The following is a 17,468-nucleotide window of genomic DNA, read 5'->3' as shown; positions in this document are numbered from 1 at the left end:
AACCGAAGACCCAACACAGCCAAAGATAAATAAATAAATAAATAAATATTAAAAAAAAAAAAATAAACCAATACAACAAATTCTAATGCCTTAGTTATATAGCACATAAGGTCAAAAGAAAATTAGTTTAAAAAAAAAAAAAATTAGAAATAGAACTACCGTATGAACTAGCAATTCCATTACTGAGTATTTATCCAAAGAAAACAAAACACTTAATTTGAAAAGATATGTGCACCTCTATGTTTATTGCAGCATCCAAGATATGGAAGCAACCTAAGTGCCCATCAGTAGATGAATGGATAAAGAATATGTGTATATGTTTGTGTGTGTATGTATGTATGTGTGTGTGCATGCACACACACACTGGAATATTACTCAGGCATAAAAAAAGAATGAATTTTTGCCATTTGTGACAACATGGATGGACTTAGAGGACATTATGCTAAGTGAAATAAGTCAGACAGAGAGAGACAAATACCATGTAATTTCACTTATATGTGGAATTTAAAAAGATAAAACAAATGAACAAACATAATAAAATGTAAACACAGTTATAGATACAGAGAACAAACAGGAATTTGCCAAGAGGGGTGGGGGGTAGGGGGAGGAAAGAAATAGGTGAGGCAGATTAAGAAATACAAACTTCCAGTTGCAAAATAAATGTGTCACAGGTATGAAGTGTACAGTGTGGGGAATATAGTCAATAACTATGTAATATCTTTGTATGGTGACATATCATAGCTAGACTTATTGTGGTGATCAGTTGTGAGGTGATTATATCAAATCACTGTGTTCTGTAACAGGAACTAACATAGTGTTATAGGTCAATTATATTTCAAAAACAAACAAACTCATAGAAGAAGAGATTAGAGTCTTAGGTTACCAGAGGCTGGGGGTGGGGAACTGGATGAGGGCAGTCAAAAGGTTATAAGGAATCAGTTTTAAGATAAATAAGTACTAGGGATGTAATATAGAACATGATAAATATAATTAGCACCACTGTATTTTTAAAAATATTTATTTATTTAATTTATTTATGGATGGCTGCGCCGGGTCTTCTTTAGGCATGCAGGATCTTTAGTTGCAGCATGTGGACTCCTAGCTGCGGCATGCACACAGGATCTAGTTCCCTGACCAGGGATCAAACCCGGGCCCCCTGCACTGGGAGCGCGGAGCCTTATCCACTGGACCACCAGGAAGTCCCAGCACCACTGTATGTTAGTTATGAAAGTTGTTAAGAGAGTAAACCCTATGAATTCTCATTACAAGGAAAAAAAATTTTTTTCTATTTCTTTAATTTTGTACCTATATGAGATGATGGATGTTTACTAAACTTATTGTGATAATTACTTCATGATGTATGTAAATCAAATCATTATGCTGTATACCTTAAACTTATACAGTGCTATATATGTCAATTATAGCTTAAAAAAACAGGAAGGGAAAAAATGAGTAACAAAATCGCAATAAATTGCCAGCTATTTTATAAGAGCTGACATTTTTGTCTGTTTTTTCTTTAATAAAAGCATTTAAAATTCTGTATTGTACTGCCATAGGTAGAATCATTGATCAAAGTCCAGATTCTGAGTATTATTCAGAAGATTGAATTTCCACACTGAATTGATAATATGATACTGGATTTTGCTTTGCCAGTGTTGTGGTGTTTGGAGGGGGAAGGATAGGAGTGTGTTCAAGATGAGTTAAGCTGAATGCTTGTTTTCAATTTGTTTTAGCCTTGAGCCCACTGCGAAACTAGTTTAGTTTCGTAAATACTGCTTTTAGGCTGGAGGCAGTGGCTCATGTAGCTGGCTTCTCTTTTGCTTTTTAGTGAGGTGCTGGCAGAGGAGTCCATAGTATGTCTCCAGAAAGCCCTGAATCACCTTCGGGAAATATGGGAATTGATTGGGATTCCAGAGGACCAGCGGTTACAAAGAACTGAGGTTGTAAAGAAGCATATCAAGGTGAGTTGAGTAATACTGATCTCTTTGTAGTGGGACAGGGGTAAGGATGTTGGTTTCTCATCTAAGATAGCATATAGAAGTGACACTAGGATGTCACAGGCTCCTCCTGGTTTTTTGTTTGTTTGTTTGTTTTGGCCGCGCCGTGCAGCATACAGGATCCTAGTTCCCCGACCAGGGATCGAACCTGTGCCCCCTGCATTGGGAGTGCAGAATCTTAACCACTGGACCGCCAGGGAAGTCCTGGTTTTGTTTAAGTCCTTCCTTTAAAATTTGAAATTATGAGGGTTTTGGTGTTATTTGTTGTTTGAGGCCAATGGAGAAAACACCCAAAATTTTATGGGACTGTTTTATCTCTCGTAGGACCTCCTGGATAGGATGATTGCTGAAGAGGAAGACCTGAAGGAAAGGCTCATCAAAAGCATAGCCATCTGTCAAAAAGAGCTGAACACTCTGTGCAGTGAGCTACATGTCGAGCCATTTCAGGTACATGGCAGGGTGTCAGGGGATCCTGCTTGGGTCTGAGATTTAGGGAAGAACTTTGATTTGGGGCTACAGGTGGAAAGTTTCCTTGTAGGGCTGATACTGGACATGAGAAATGGGGAAAGTGTGCTGCCTAGTTACTTGGTTCCAGCAAAGCAATTTTCACTTACGTGAAGAGTTGCCCTGTTGAGAGGTGAAGCAGCTAAGTGTTGCAATGTTTTAATCAAAAACAAGCCTCTTACTATCAATTTGTAGGACACAAAAATTTTTTTAAACTCTGAGCTAGGCATAGACGATATCATTCCATTCTTTCTTTGAAAGAAAATGAAGAGAGCTACTTAGGAAACAAAAGTGACTAGTGATATAAGGAAAAGTTACCCAAAAAACCTGCCTCTGTGGATTTTTTCATACCCGAAAGCTACATATCCCTGAACGAGCCAGAATGGCCACTTGAGAAGAGATGTATCCACAGCTGGAATATCAAGAGAGCGTAGTCAAATTCAGGGCATGCCATGTTTATCTGTGTACTTTGCTGAGAGGTTGCTGTCCTGTGGTCCAGCACAAATCGGACTTGAATGAGGACACCAGCAAGCATGACATGAATGACAGAGGGACCCCAAAACATATCCCTGGCTAGAACCGGTAAAAACAGTGTTGGGATCATAAAAATGAAGACAAACGTGGAGTTTGGGAAGGTAATTAGAATAGATGTGGGTGCAAGGACAGCACACAGTGGCTAATGTGGTACCAATAAGGTCTCAGGTCCTTCTCCCTGTTCCAGAAAGAACTGCCTGGGTATCTCAGTGGAGTCAACCTAGGAGGAGGAGACTGTCTTTAAAGGGTTAAGGCTAATTCATTTCTGGTAGCCAAGAGCAGTCAGGCGGACTGTGACATCAGTAGAGCTTCCTGAAATCAACACAAATGGCATAAATATCATTGATTTTGGACAAATAGTTTCTTTCTTTAGTCTTTTTTTTTTTTTCTACAAAGGGTTTTTTAGTAGAACAGTGGCAGGATCTGATATATATATATATTTTTTAATTAATTAATTAATTTATTCATTTATGGCTGTGTTGGGTCTTCGTTTCTGTGCGAGGGCTTTCTCTAGTTGTGGCAAGTGGGGGCCACTCTTCATCGTGGTGCGTGGGCCTCTCACTGTCGCGGCCTCTCGTTGTGGAGCACAGGCTCCAGATGCGCAGGCTCAGTAATTGTGGCTCACGGGCCCAGCCGCTCCGCGGCATGTGGGATCCTCCCAGACCAGGGCTTGAACCCGTGTCCCCCGCATTGGCAGGCAGACTCTCAACCACTGTGCCACCAGGGAAGCCCTTTAGTCTTTTTTTTTTTTTTTTTTAATTTTCAATATGAAATTGGGTGAGAAGTTAGATATACAGTGGTACATCTCCCTTAAATTATATGACAGTTCTTAGTTCACCAATGTTGAATAAAATTTATAGGACATATAACTGCCACTTTTCTTTTTCTCCTGCTTATCAGTTAGGAGTAGAGCAAGGAGTACTAAATTGATTTTTATTGGTTAAGTGATGTTTAGGAATATTGGGATAAACATTTAGTTGGGAGCTAAATATACTACCCTATAGCTAATTCAAAATAAGCTTTTCAACCAATTTTTACCTCTTGTAAAAAGTGCCCTGATACCTTTCCTTATTGGGGACCTTTGTTAGGGGACCCTCTTTGTGCCATATTCTGTTAGCTGTAAGTTGATTTATTTGTAAGTTTAACTAAAAGTCTGTCATCCTAGTCCTCTTTCGTTGTCTTCTCTTCCTTTGAAGAAATCCACTTGGAACCTTAACAATGGTACATTGTCTCATACAGGAAGAAGGAGAGACGACCATCTTGCAGCTAGAAAAGGATTTGCGCACTCAGGTAGAACTGATGAGAAAACAGAAAAAGGAGAGAAAACAAGAACTGAAACTACTTCAAGAACAAGATCAAGAACTGTGTGAAATTCTTTGCACGCCCCACTATGACATTGACAGCACCTCAGTTCCCAGCTTAGGAGAGCTGAGCCAGTTTAGACAACACGTGGCAACTTTGAGGGAAACAAAGGTGTGCTTACATTCATACTTCCTAAAAGTCATTTGACTTTCCTCTAGGTATCTTGTAATCTTTTTTTTTTTTTTTATAGGCATCTAGGCGTGAGGAGTTTGTCAACATAAAGAGACAGATCATACTGTGTATGGAAGAATTAGAACACACACCAGACACAAGCTTTGAAAGAGATGTGGTCTGTGAAGATGAAGATGCCTTTTGTTTATCTTTGGAAAATATTGCAACACTACAGAAGTTGCTACGGCAGGTAATGTCTACTCAAATTATGGCCTGGGATCTCCATAGTATCCAGCAATCTGAGAAAACTGCAGTTTTTTCCTTTAAGATAATGAGATAGGGCTTCCCTGGTGGCCCAGTGGCTAGGAATCCACCTGCCAATGCTGGGGATACGGGTTTGATCTCTGGTCCGGGAAGATCCTACGTACCGCGGAAGAACTGAGCCCATGCGCCACAAGTACTGAGCCTGTGCTCTAGAGCCTGCCAGCCACAACTACTGAGCCTGCGCGCCTAGAGATTGTGCTCCGCAACAAGAGAAGCCACCACAATGAGAAGCCCTCGCACTGCAGTGAAGAGTAGCTCCCTCTCGCCGCAACTAGAGAAAGCCTGCATGCAGCAACAAAGACCCAGTGCAGCCAAAAAAAAAAAGATAATAGTATTATATGAAACACAACCTTGATTTTTTTTTAAACAAAAACCTTAATTTATATATAGCTCTGAGAATGTGAAATTGAGATTTTTTTTTTAATGTTTATTTATTCATTCATTCATTTACGCTGCGCTGGGTCTTTGTTGTGGCACGTGGGATCTTTTTTAGTTGCAGCCTGTGGATTCCTTAGTTGCAGCATGCGGACTCTTAGTTGTGGTATGTGTGTGGGACCTAGTTCCCTGACCAGGGATCGAACCCTGGCCCCCTACATTGGGAGCAGGGAGTCTTACCCACTGGACCATGAGGGAAATCCCCTGAAATTGAGATTTTTGGATGAAATAATAATAGTCATTAGAATTAGCTTAGTGTTTAATTGAAAAAAAATTTTTTAATTAAAAATTTGAATCCTAATTCTTGGGGTCTGAGATCCTATCATAATGACAGCCTTACAGTTTGTTTTCAGAAGTCATGAAAACACACCTCTTCACAGTCTTGTAAAAGTGCTTCTTCTCCATGTGGGTACAGATGTGTCTCTGTGGGAGGCTAGAGGGCCAGTTTTCTCTGTGCTGCTGTCTTTGCTATAACCACTGGTTTTCCTTGCTGCAGCTGGAAATGCGAAAATCACAAAACGAAGCAGTGTGTGAGGGGCTGCGTGCTCAGATACGAGAACTCTGGGATAGGTTGCAAATACCTGCAGAAGAGAGAGAAGCTGTGGCCACAGTTATGACTGGGTCAAAGGCCAAGGTCCGGAAAGCGGTAAGAAACCCAAAGGGTGCTGGGTCAGCATTTTGGTGTCAAGTCTGATGTCTTTACCAGCTTCTGCCTTGAGTGAGCCTGTTTTTAAGACAAGCGTCAGAAATGAGTGGCAGTAGCCTGCTCATCTTTTATCTTTCGCATATGTTTCTTAGATTTCTGGCTCCTATGATATCATTGTTATAAAGAGTGTTGACTTACCTCTGTGGTTTTGTATTGTAATTTTATTAAAAAGGGGGAAAATATTTTGCAAACCTACGTGAGTATACAAGTATGACAAGCACTTTTAACAGGTCTCTTTGTTTCAGCTGCAATTAGAAGTGGATCGGTTGGAAGAACTGAAAATGCAAAACATGAAGAAAGTGATTGAGGCAATACGAGTGGAGCTGGCTCAGTACTGGGACCAGTGTTTTTATAGCCAGGAGCAGAGACAGGCTTTTGCCCCTTACTATTCTGGTTCGTACAGAAGCGTCGCTCTTCATGTGGCCTGCTCACTTGTCTTTTACAAGTGCAGACATTCACTGGGAAGTATTTCCTCTACTGAACAGACATTGCTACCTTTCCAGGCCATTCAGCATAAATTGCCATTCCCGTTCAAATAAGCATTTGCAAATGCTATTGGGAAATAAGGGATCTCTTGGTTTCTGAAGCAGTATATCTCTGTAGCATGTAGCTGTGAAGCTCAAGTTTATCAGGTGCTTACTCTGTGCCAGGCGCAATGTCAGACTCTTAACAGGATTATCTGACTTAATTCTCATGTCAAGAGATGAGGACACTGAGGCATATAAATGTTGAACAGCTTAACCCAGAGACACACAGCAGGTAAATGGCAGAGCCCACATTTGAGCCCACGAAGTATGACCCCAGGGCCCAATGGAATTCTAGTCTGACCTGAACTGAATATAAAGATGAAGCCGTCTTTACTAAATTCAACATTTTTGGACATTTTCTGTGACTCAGCCCTCTGTTGGGCAGGGTGGAAAGGAAGAATATGAAAGAAACCTAAGACAAGGCAAGAGATGACAGAGTTTTGAGAATCTTAGTCCTTTTAGTCCACACCCTAGTCCCTTAGTCTCTAGTCCCACCAGGCTGATTGGGACAAACCTGGCTTTTATTATCCGCAACATACACTTACTCGTGTATCATTTTTACTGTAAGGAAGAAAATTCTGTTTCCATTTTAGGAGGATGAGGGATTAGTAAATTGGGATACTAAACACTAGAGGGATTTTTTAAAACTACTGGGCCTATATCTTGCAGAGGACTACACAGAAAATCTGCTCCAGCTCCATGATGCCGAGATTGTGCGGTTAAGAAACTACTATGAGGTTCACAAAGAACTCTTTGAAGGTGTCCAGAAGTGGGAAGAAAGCTGGAAGCTTTTCTTAGAGTTCGAGGTACTGCCTTAGTTTTTGTCTGTTTTCCTTAGAGTACAGTGAAGTGTTAAGAAAGCGTCCCCTGTATAGAGTCAGAGGGCTGTTTCCTTTGCTCTTTACCAGGTTTCTAATACCATCTTTATCATTAAGTCTGTAAATTACTGCTAACCCATCTGTATTTGTCAAGCTTATATGCAGAAACATGTAAGAGAAAACCCCAAAATTAATGCCTTCAATAAGGTTGAAGTTTCTTGCATAAAGGAAGTCTAAACGTAGGCAGTGCAAGGCAGGTATGGCTATTCCACAGTCAGGGGGTCCCAGGCTTATCCAGCTCATAGCTCCTTTACCACTAAGGGGTGGATCTTATCTTCCAGTCCAGGGTGGTTCTAGAGCTCCCACCACAGCGTTTCAGGCAGTGTGGTGGAGGAGGGAACACAGAAGGCATTGCCCCTCCACCCCCTCTAAGAGGTTTTCCCAGGCTCTCTTCACAGCACTTCTGCTTAAATGCCACACCAACTACTGTAGCGAGGCTGGGAGAATCACTATCGCAGATAAATTCAGGTTCTATTACTAAGGAAGGAGAGAAAAATGGATGTTGGGGCAGGCAACTAACATTCTGTACTCTTCCAACTTTTGTTGTTATCTTAGCAAATTGCCTGGGTATTTGGGGCACATTTGTGGACTCTGAAATCCTTTTGTTTTGATAGACTTAGCACGAATAGATTCCCTTAGAGCATTTTAGAGCTCAGAACTGGGACTAGGATGAGGCAAGTGAGGCACCTTGGGCACGAAATTCAAGGAGACTCATTCTCAGGTTCATACTGGTCCTGTTAGAGCTTGAACAGGCCTTTAGAGAATCCGGAGTTTAACTCCTTCAAGTTTCCAGGCAAGAAACTAGGACTCAGAAGTGGAAAAAACTGTGAGAGCCCACAGCTGTTTAAGAGCAAGTGTTCTAGTCCTCAGTTACTCCTTACTTCTGGTTGAAAGCAAGAAGGAGGAGTAATAAAAGTCAATAAAGAGCTCAGCCATAAACAAGAATGAAATTTTGCCTTTTGCAACAACATGGATGGATCTATATAGGGTATTATGCTTAGTGAAGTAACTCAGAGAAAGGCAAATACTGTATGATACCACTTATATGTGGAATCTAGAAAATAAAACAAACTAGTGAATATAACAAAAAAGAAACAGACTCACAGATACAGAGAACAGACTAATGGTTACCAGAGGGGAGGGGGAAGGGGGGAGGGGCAATAAAGGGGTAGGGGTTTAAGAAGTACATACTGTTAATGTATAAAATAAATAAGCTACGAGGATATATTGTACAGCATGGAATATAGCTAATATTTTGTAATAACTGTAAATGGAGTATAACCTTCAAAAGTTGTGAATCACTGTGTTGTACACCTGAGACTTATACTGTAAATCAACTATACTTCAGTGTAAAAATAAACCATGTGTACACACACACACACATATATATATAAAGACAGTAAAGAGCCAAATAAGCGACCCTTGTTTACATGCCAGTATTTAAGAAAAAATAAGAAACTGATTACCATTCCTTTTAGTTATTGCTTATAATCAAGCAGTCTGGAAAGGAAATAGAATTTATCAGTTTGGCCCCCATATTGTCAAGATTGTTTCTAAACTTTTCTGATTATCTGCCCTGTTTTTTAGTGTATTCGCCTAATTTATATTTACAAATTATACACTTATATTACTGTTCTGATATACTGTATACACTGTAGAATAACAAAAAACAGAAAAGTTAAAAAGAATAAGAACCCTAACATTTTACATTTTTTGTCCATTTTGTGAGGGTTAATTTAATAAAAACCAGATTATCTATAAACCCCTTAACTGAGCACATTTAAGCTGCATTGTCTCAATATGTTGGAAGTGAGTGGGCAAGTAAGGGTGCCACCACCAAACCCTCTGAGTGTAGACCTCCCCCTTGTCCTTCCGCATACCCCATTTCCTGTTGGTGACATCTGAACCCAGGAAGGGAGCCAGTGACATTGTGCATTAAATATTAAAGCCTGTCTTACTTTTTAGACTAAAAAGGAAACACTAGTTTTCCTGCACCCCAGTGTATGATCTTGCATATGCCTCAGAGTGTTCACACCCCACTCCCTGCCTTAGAAAGCCACGATTTCTCACTGCTAAAAGTGGATGGGAATGTAAAACTCTGAAGTCTCCCTAAAAATATGTATCTATTTATGAGAGTGAGGATTCTTAGCAGAAGTGACTGGTCTGACTGTCCGGGGTTCACTCTAATTAAAATGTATTTTTCACAGAGAAAAGCTTCAGATCCAAGTCGATTTACAAATCGTGGAGGAAATCTTCTAAAAGAAGAAAAGCAGCGAGCCAAGCTCCAAAAAACACTCCCTAAGGTAATATTGTTGCTGGAAGAGTTTTTGGTGCTTGGCTACAAAATACCTCACTTTTTGTATATCTCTTGCTTTGAATCATTTTTCCTTAAGTAAGGATAATAAGTATATACTGGGCCTACCTAGTATAAGCAACTGAATATCAAGTTTTATTAGCTTTTTAGGGCTGCCATAACAAAGTACCAGAGACTGGGTGGTTTAAACAACAGAAATTCACTTTCTCACAATTCTGGAGGCTAGAAGTCTGAGATCAAGGTGTCAGCAGAGTTGCTTTCTTCCGAAGCCTTTCTCCTGGCTCCAGATAGTAGTCTTCTCCCTGTATCTTCACATGGGCTTCCTTCTGTATGTGTCTGTGTCCAAATTTTCTTATACGGCTACCAGTCATGTTGGATTAGGACCCACCCTAATGACCTCATTTTAACTTAATTACCTCTGTGTCCCAATAAAGCCACATTCTGAGGTACTGGGGATTAAGACTTCAACATGTGAATTTGGCAGGGGACATAATTCAGCCCATAACACAAGGTAACCTTTTGAGAAAGTGCTTTGGATCTCATTACTATTCTCTATTTTAATAATAATAATAATAGTTAACATTTATTGAATTAAGTGCCATATACTGTTTCAAAGTGCTTTCCATTTATTAATTCATTTAATTGTCACAACATCCTTAAGAGGTTGGTATTATTAATTCCATTTTTACAGATGAGGAAACTGAGGCACTGCGAACTTAAGTAACTTGCCTACCTCTTCACAGCCAGTAAGAGGTAGATTCCAGATTGGAGCCCAGATAGTGCCACTCTAGTGTACACTGCATATTTAACGTTGCTGGTTTCCCCCAGTGCTGCCTCCAACTTCGGGCAGCAAAACTGTAGTGGTCAGGCTCTGGGTTCTCGCCTTTTCCCACCTTCATGTGTATTATGAATGAACCATCCCAAGACTGATTTCTGGCCACTCCAACCTGTTCCCGTGTGGGTCCAGCTACCTGAAGTCAGGCTAATGATACTCTGGGGAGGGAGGAGGCATTCTTCGGGAGAATCATTTCTTTTGGGCTTCACACCAAAAATTTGAAGTAATTAACATGTCCTTGTTTCTGGTCTCAGTTGGAAGAGGAGTTGAAAGCAAGGATTGAAATGTGGGAACAGGAGCATTCAAAGGCATTTGTGGTGAATGGGCAGAAATTCATGGAGTATGTAACAGAACAGTGGGAGATGCACCGACTGGAGAAAGAGAGAGCCAAGCAGGAACGAGTAAGTGAACCCAGTTTGGGAGGAGGAGAAGATAGCATGAGTGAGCAGCCCAGAGTCTCTGCCAGGGCTCTAGGTTGGTTGAAGGAGTAGCTCATGGCAGCTCTTTTTAGCTCTGGGTGCAGAGACTTGCGCTAGATTTCTGGCCCTGCCTCTGCCCCCATCCCAGACCTGTTCTCCTTCTGGGATTTGTCACTCTTGCTTCTGACTTTCACATAGCAACTAAAGAACAAGAAGCAAACTGAGACAGAGATGCTCTATGGCAGTACTCCACGAACACCCAACAAGCGGCGAGGACTGGCACCTGGCACGCCGGGCAAAGTGCGCAAGGTAAACATGAGGCTGCATGAACTGCCATGTCTGAGGCATTTTTGAGGCTAGGGCTCTGCCCATCTCTTGCCTTCTGTCCTGCAGAGATGGGAAAGAGTTTTTCTAGCCTTCCAGGTTGAGTCCATTTGACAGTGTGAATGCAATTCCGCAGTTCAATCCTGAGTAGGGACTTGACAGTGACAGTCAAGGAGTGGCCAGCTTTGATGTGTGCCAGTTGTTGAGTCCCAGATTAAACTCAGGGGACAGCAGCTGCCAACATTCTGTAATGATGAGAACCTTCAGAGGTTCATTCTGTAATTCCAACAAGTGACCATGGCACTACGTGAAAGAAGACTTTCATGCTTGGCAAATGGAATACCTAATACTCCTTAATCTCTAGAGCAGGAAATCAGGGAGTTCTTCCTTCCTTCCTTCCTTCTTTCTTTCTTCCTTCCTTTGTTTTTTTTAAACCGTTTCTTTAATAAATGAAGTGGAGCATTATTTTCCTCTTCCCTTGCAACTCATTTTTTTTTTTAATTAATTTATTTATTTATTTATCTATTTTTGACTGTGTTGGGTCTTCATTTCCGTGCTAGGGCTTTCTCTAGTTGCGGCAAATGGGGGCCACTCTTCATCGCGGTGCGCGGGCCTCTCACTATCACGGCCTCTCTTGTTGCGGAGCACAGGCTCCAGACGCGCAGGCTCAGTAGTTGTGGCTCACGGGCCTAGTTGCTCCGCGGCATGTGGGATCTTCCCAAACCAGGGCTTGAACCTGTGTCCCCTGCATTGGCAGGCAGATTCTCAACCGCTGCGCCACCAGGGAAGCCCCGCAACTCATTTTATAACACATAAAATGTTTTAAAAATCACCTGTAATGTAACTCCAGGAGAACCAATGAGAATATTTGGTGTTTTTCCTGCTTCTGTAAAAAGCTTTTTAAAATAGTGTATTTTCACAAAATAGAGATCATATATAATTTTGATTTCTGCTTTTTCCCTAGTTGGTATTGGTTGTGATTTTTTTTTTCATAGCATCAAACTTTCTTCAAATAACATTCTCATTCTTAGCTATATATTCTATTCTTTTGATATAGTGTCATTTACTAAACTAGTTCCCTATTGTTTGATATTAGGTAGTTAATTTTTTATTAGGAAAATAATGTGACGAAATTTTAAAAACGTGTTATAAAATTCTAGAAAGGTTTGGGGTTTTATTTGGCTGTGTTGGGTCTTTGTTGCTGCGCGTGGGCTTTCTCTTGTTGCGGTGAGCAGGGGCTACTCTTCATTGCGGTGCGCGAGCTTCTCATTGTGGTGGCTTCTCTTGTTGCAGAGCATGGGCCCTAGGTGTGCAGGCTTCAGTAGTTGCGACACGTGGGCTCAGTAGTTGTGGCACACGGGCTTAGTTGGTCCGCGGCATGTGGGATCTTCCCGGACCAGGGATTGAACCCGTGTCCCCTGCATTGGTAGGCAGATCCTTAACCACTGCGCCACCAGGGAAGTCCGAAAGGTTTGTTTTCATTAAAAGTTTGAAAATCTCTCTATTAGATGCTGAGAACACAAAGATTAAGTGATACGGCCCATGATCTCAAGAGTGCTGCATCCAAACATTTCTCAAGTGCTGGCTGCACTGATCATTCAGTCTGTGATACCAAAGCAGTTATAACAATTTACGCTTCCAGTGGTAGTGCCTAAGTGCTACGCTGGCTCCAATCTTTGCCAACATGTGATATTTTCAGACTTTACAGTTTTTGCCCATCTGATGGGTGTGAAGTAATGTCTCATTATAATTTTAGTTTGCATTTTCCTAATTACTAATGAAGTTGAACCTTTTGACATGTTCATTAGCCTTCTGGATGTCCTATTCTGAGACAGTTTTTCTGTTGGAACATTTGTTTCTTTCTTGCAAATTTTATAGGAATTCTTTGTATGTTCTGGATGCTACTTCCTTGTCAGTTGTGTTACAATAGCTTTTCCCGGCATTTGTGTGTGTCTTCTGTAGCTTGTCTTTTTTGTTGTTGTTGTGCCGGGTCTTAGTTGTGGCAGGTGGGCTCCTTAGTTGTGGCATGCGAACTCTTAGTTGCAGCATGCATGTGGGATCTAGTTCCCTGACCAGGGATCGAACCCAGGCCCCCTGCACTGGTAGCTCAGAGTCTTAACCACTGCGCCACCAGGGAAGTCCCTGTAGCTTGTCTTTTTACTCTTTATGGTGTTTTGTTGATGAACGAAAAGTTCTTAATATCAATATAGTAAAAATGTTTTCAATCTGTTTTCTTAATGGCTTGTACTTGCAAATAACCTACCCAGGACCTGAGGCACACAGATATTTTCCTGTGTTGTATTTCCTAGTTTGTGTCTTGTATTTGAATAGTCTTGCTATCCCATTTAATGTTTTTAATCCACCTAGAGTTTTTCCAATTAAAGAAAAAGCTTACAGCTTTATTGAATAAAGTAGACACATAATATTTAAAGTGTACACGTTAATAAGCTGTGATATATGTATGCACCGTGAATCCCTCACCACAATCAAGACAGTGAACATACCCATCACACCCAAAGTTTCCTTTTGCCCCTTTGTTTTCTTTTTGCTTCCTTTACCACCCATTTCCCTCCCCCCACCCACTTCCCACTAGCTCCTGGCAGCTGCAGCTTTGCTCTGTTACTGTTGATTAGTTTGCATTTTCTAACATTTTATATAAATAGAATCATACAGTATATATACTTCTGTGTCTGACTTTTTTCATCTGTTGTTGCATGTATCAGTAGGTTACCTCTTTTTATTGTTGAACAGTATTCCATTGGATGTATATACCACAGTTTGCTTATCTAGTTGCCTGTGTTGATGGATATTTGGCTTAATTCTAGTTTTCTGGCTGCTACACATAAAGCTGCTATAAATATTTATATGTAAGTCTTTGTATGGATATATGCTTTCATTTCTCTTGGGTAAATACCCAAGAATGATATGGCTGGGTCTTATGATAGTTGTCCGTTTAACTTTTGGAAACAAAATGGTTGTCCCATTTTACAATTCCATCTGCTGGATGGAACACTGAATGCTTTTCACAGGTGTCCTCAAAGCTCTTCACCATGAAAACAATCTTAGACTACTTCCCATCCTCACTCTCTGTAGTGTAGGGATGGGCTGCTAAGCATGTCATCTCACATCAGTAATCTCTGTTCTTCTCCTTAGCTGAACACTACCACCGTGTCCAATGCTACGGCCAACAGCAGCATTCGGCCTGTCTTTTCAGGGACAGTCTGCCGCTCCCCTGTGTCTCGCCTTCCACCTTCTGGCAGCAAGGTTAGTATGCTCTGTGTACAAGCACATCCCCGACACTGCCCCAACCTATGTACTCCGGGGACTGCTGGGAGGTGGAGAGATTGAATACTATCCTCTGGACTGAGAAGGAACTTTGAGGCCGAAAAACAAAGCAGGCAGCTTCATAAAGCACAATTATGAAGTTTATTGTGGGTAACTTGCATACAGGCAGGATCGGGCAGACGGTGACCCAGAGGCATTTGCAGCTGCACTCAAGCACGAAAGAGATATGGGAGGGATTTAAGGGGGCCAAAGCTAAAAATAGAATCTGACTGCTAGGGAGAAGCACATCTGTAGTGACAGGAACTGGGTGGTTTTCCTCCCCCCAGGGTCTCAAGACCATTAATCGTCTACATCAGCAAAAGGCATTCTTCCAGTTTTCTTATCAGATGAAGGCAAGGGTCAAAGTTGATAGGGAACTTATCTGGCTTGGCCTCATTCCTTGTAAGCTGAAGCTCAGTCTTGCAGGAAGGGGAGGGGATGGGACTGCAGGCCTAAGATGGAGCTGACAAAAAGGAGTCAGTATGGTTCAGCCATACAGGGCCCCACCTAACTTGTTCCACTTTCTAAGATCCCTGGATTCGGTTATCATTGAGATGCTGAAAGTTGACAGATGTAAGCTAGCTAATCTGTCAAAAACTAAATGAGAGAAGAGAATGGTCATTTTGAGCCCCGTCCGGTATCAAGGGAAGCACTGGGATGTGACTGGGAAACTGAAGAGTCTCCATAGGTTCAGTTCAAAGCCTGGTCTTCAGTTGCTACTGAGCGAGGTCCTTGCATGTGGGTCCAGCCCAGTGACACTGGACAACTAGATGCAGATAGGTACTCTCACCCAAGGAGGGAGTGAGGAGTGCGTGCTAAAATGTGTTCAGTCTTTCAGGTATTTTACAGACTATGCTGAAGATAAGGGTTCTGCAGATCATTAAGAATTTGTATGTTTTTAAACCAAAAGTAGGGACTTCCCTGGTGGTCCAGTGGTTGGGACTCCATGCTTCCAATGCGGGGGGCGTGGGTTTGATCCCTGGCTGGGGAGTAAGATCCCGCATGCCGCGCGGCGTGGCCAAAAGATAAAAATTTTAAAAATAAAATAAGCCAGAAGTATAGGATTACAGACACATGAATAATATAAAGATGGTATCAGCCTTGGATAATTTGTGTGTGTGGTCATTATAAGGATGATACATTGGTCGATCTTTCTTTTCTCTACAGCCAGTCACCACTTCCACCTGTTCGGGGAAAAAAACACCCCGTGGCATCAAGCATGGAGCCAACAAGGAGAACCTGGAGCTCAATGGTAGCATCTTCAGCGGTGGGTACCCTGCCTCGGCCCCCCCACGGCGCAACTTCAGCATTAATTCTGTTGCCAGCACCTATTCTGAGTTTGCGGTAATTCACCTTTTCTAATATCTACCAGTCCCTGGGGAGCACACAGTTGGGGCAGAGTGGGTATCTTCCCAAGGGCACCCAGGCTATTAGTTAGGACAGTTCTTTGGAGGCTGAGAATCCCTTTCCTGACTTGACCATGGCATGAGGTGGGGGTGGTTTAAGGGTGGTATATAGGAAGAAAGATGGCAGCAGCAAGCAGACATTTAACCTGGATCCTTCTGCTTAAGAAATACCATTCCCTGGCTGCAGGAGGTGAACCTTCTAATCACTGCCCTGGTGCTCTCTTGGTGGAGTTCTTGGTAATTGTCTCAATTCTTTGTTCTTAGAAGGATCCGTCCCTCTCTGACAGCTCCACTGTTGGGCTTCAGGTCTGTATGGCAACCCCTGCATGTCCCATGTCCCTTTTCCAGACTGATCTGTCATCTGCTGGCTTCATTCCCATCTGGGCACAGGGCTACACTAACCAATAATCTCAGCTGTACTATCATAAAACCTTTTTTTAACAAAGGAAGCAGGAATTCCTAATATGGACTTCAGAAATAATAAATATCTGGCTTAACTTCCCAACAGACTGACTAACCTGCCAATTAACTTGTTCAGACTTGAATTGGATTCTCAGCCCCATCTAAAGTCAGGCAAAGTTTTTTTATCATGTTATTTCACAACAGAAAACTTTCACCCTCCCCAGTTGTGACATTAAAGGCCTCCAATGTGCTGCAAGGAATAGAGGCCCCACCACGTGGGGAGGGGAGCCCCAGCTGTGTGCTGCCTATGAGGTTCTTGGCCTGTGTGCTGATTATTTCCTGGAGTATATGTCTTACTAACCCCTCAGAGCTGAATTGCCAACTTTCTGTCTACTCTGAGCTAGCCAATGCTCATTTCTTGCCTTTGCCTATTTTCTACCACATTGAGCTGCTAAAGCATATATGAGGCACTGGAAGAAAGTAATTTTTTCCCACAATGCTCTTCAGCTCCTAGTAACGTACTCCACATTTACCAACACTTAACTGCAGTGCCCTTTCCTTAACAATGTGTGTTCTCTCTTCCCTCAGTATCTAACTGTTGAGAGGTGAGCCTGCCCCTCACCCTCGTGGGGGATACTGAGTTAAAGCCTAGGGCATCGACTCTCTTGCTGCAGTGATGGAGAATGTGACAGCTGCCCAAGGCTATCGTTCATTTTGAGCACTGAAGCTAGCTTTATATTCTTTTACTTTTGTCAAGTTACTTGACAGGGGTGGTTCTACCTATAGAAGGTGGGTATTTGTCACTCTGGCTAGCTGATTGCTGGACAGAGTCCAGCTTTCTCTTTTGTTTGCTCAGCCAAGCCCGCTTCATCCACTTGCTGCTTACATATATCTGTTTCTCTCTGGCTAGACCGAGGGAGATTCTTCTGGTTTTGGTTGCTATGGCTGGTAGACTCCACCAGGCAGCACTGAAGCCAGTAGACTAACCTCTACTAACATCTGTCCTTTCTCAGTGGTCATTACTGCTCTGTCTTCTGCTTCTATACCATGTGCTCCAGCATGAGAT

The 17,468-nt window shown here is 42.0% G+C and overlaps 2 protein-coding genes across 8 annotated transcripts in view; one reads left to right on the top strand and one right to left on the bottom strand.

Moving 5' to 3' along the window:
- Positions 1 to 17,468, top strand: part of PRC1 (protein regulator of cytokinesis 1) — a 30,262-nt gene that overhangs the window by 11,201 nt on the left and 1,593 nt on the right. Inside the window, exons 2-14 of one of the 4 annotated variants that reach the window (XM_057542926.1) lie at positions 1,829 to 1,961; positions 2,322 to 2,444; positions 4,275 to 4,508; positions 4,588 to 4,758; positions 5,764 to 5,913; positions 6,219 to 6,366; positions 7,170 to 7,306; positions 9,586 to 9,681; positions 10,782 to 10,928; positions 11,145 to 11,255; positions 14,424 to 14,534; positions 15,762 to 15,938; positions 16,268 to 16,306. In XM_057542926.1, the coding sequence (XP_057398909.1) occupies positions 1,829 to 1,961; positions 2,322 to 2,444; positions 4,275 to 4,508; positions 4,588 to 4,758; positions 5,764 to 5,913; positions 6,219 to 6,366; positions 7,170 to 7,306; positions 9,586 to 9,681; positions 10,782 to 10,928; positions 11,145 to 11,255; positions 14,424 to 14,534; positions 15,762 to 15,938; positions 16,268 to 16,306 (1,777 nt within the window). Of the gene's footprint in view, positions 1 to 1,828; positions 1,962 to 2,321; positions 2,445 to 4,274; positions 4,509 to 4,587; positions 4,759 to 5,763; positions 5,914 to 6,218; positions 6,367 to 7,169; positions 7,307 to 9,585; positions 9,682 to 10,781; positions 10,929 to 11,144; positions 11,256 to 14,423; positions 14,535 to 15,761; positions 15,939 to 16,264; positions 16,307 to 17,468 lie in introns of all 4 variants that reach the window. The other 3 variants (XM_057542925.1, XM_057542927.1, XM_057542929.1) reach the window with 3 other exon arrangements.
- Positions 1,956 to 17,468, bottom strand: part of RCCD1 (RCC1 domain containing 1) — a 34,874-nt gene continuing 19,361 nt past the window's right edge. For 2 of the 4 annotated variants that reach the window (XM_057542932.1, XM_057542937.1), the window contains one exon: positions 5,579 to 5,763. In XM_057542932.1, coding sequence (XP_057398915.1) covers positions 5,642 to 5,763 — 122 coding nt within the window. In that variant the 3' untranslated portion in view covers positions 5,579 to 5,641. Of the gene's footprint in view, positions 3,348 to 5,578; positions 5,764 to 5,878; positions 5,992 to 17,468 lie in introns of those variants that run through there. The other 2 variants (XM_057542935.1, XM_057542933.1) reach the window with 2 other exon arrangements.

This window comes from Balaenoptera acutorostrata, chromosome 3 (genome assembly GCF_949987535.1).
Source record: "Balaenoptera acutorostrata chromosome 3, mBalAcu1.1, whole genome shotgun sequence".
In the NCBI taxonomy this organism is placed as follows: Eukaryota; Metazoa; Chordata; class Mammalia; order Artiodactyla; family Balaenopteridae; genus Balaenoptera; species Balaenoptera acutorostrata.
Note: the sequence above shows the minus strand (reverse complement) of the source record. Positions and strands in the feature narration are given on the sequence as shown.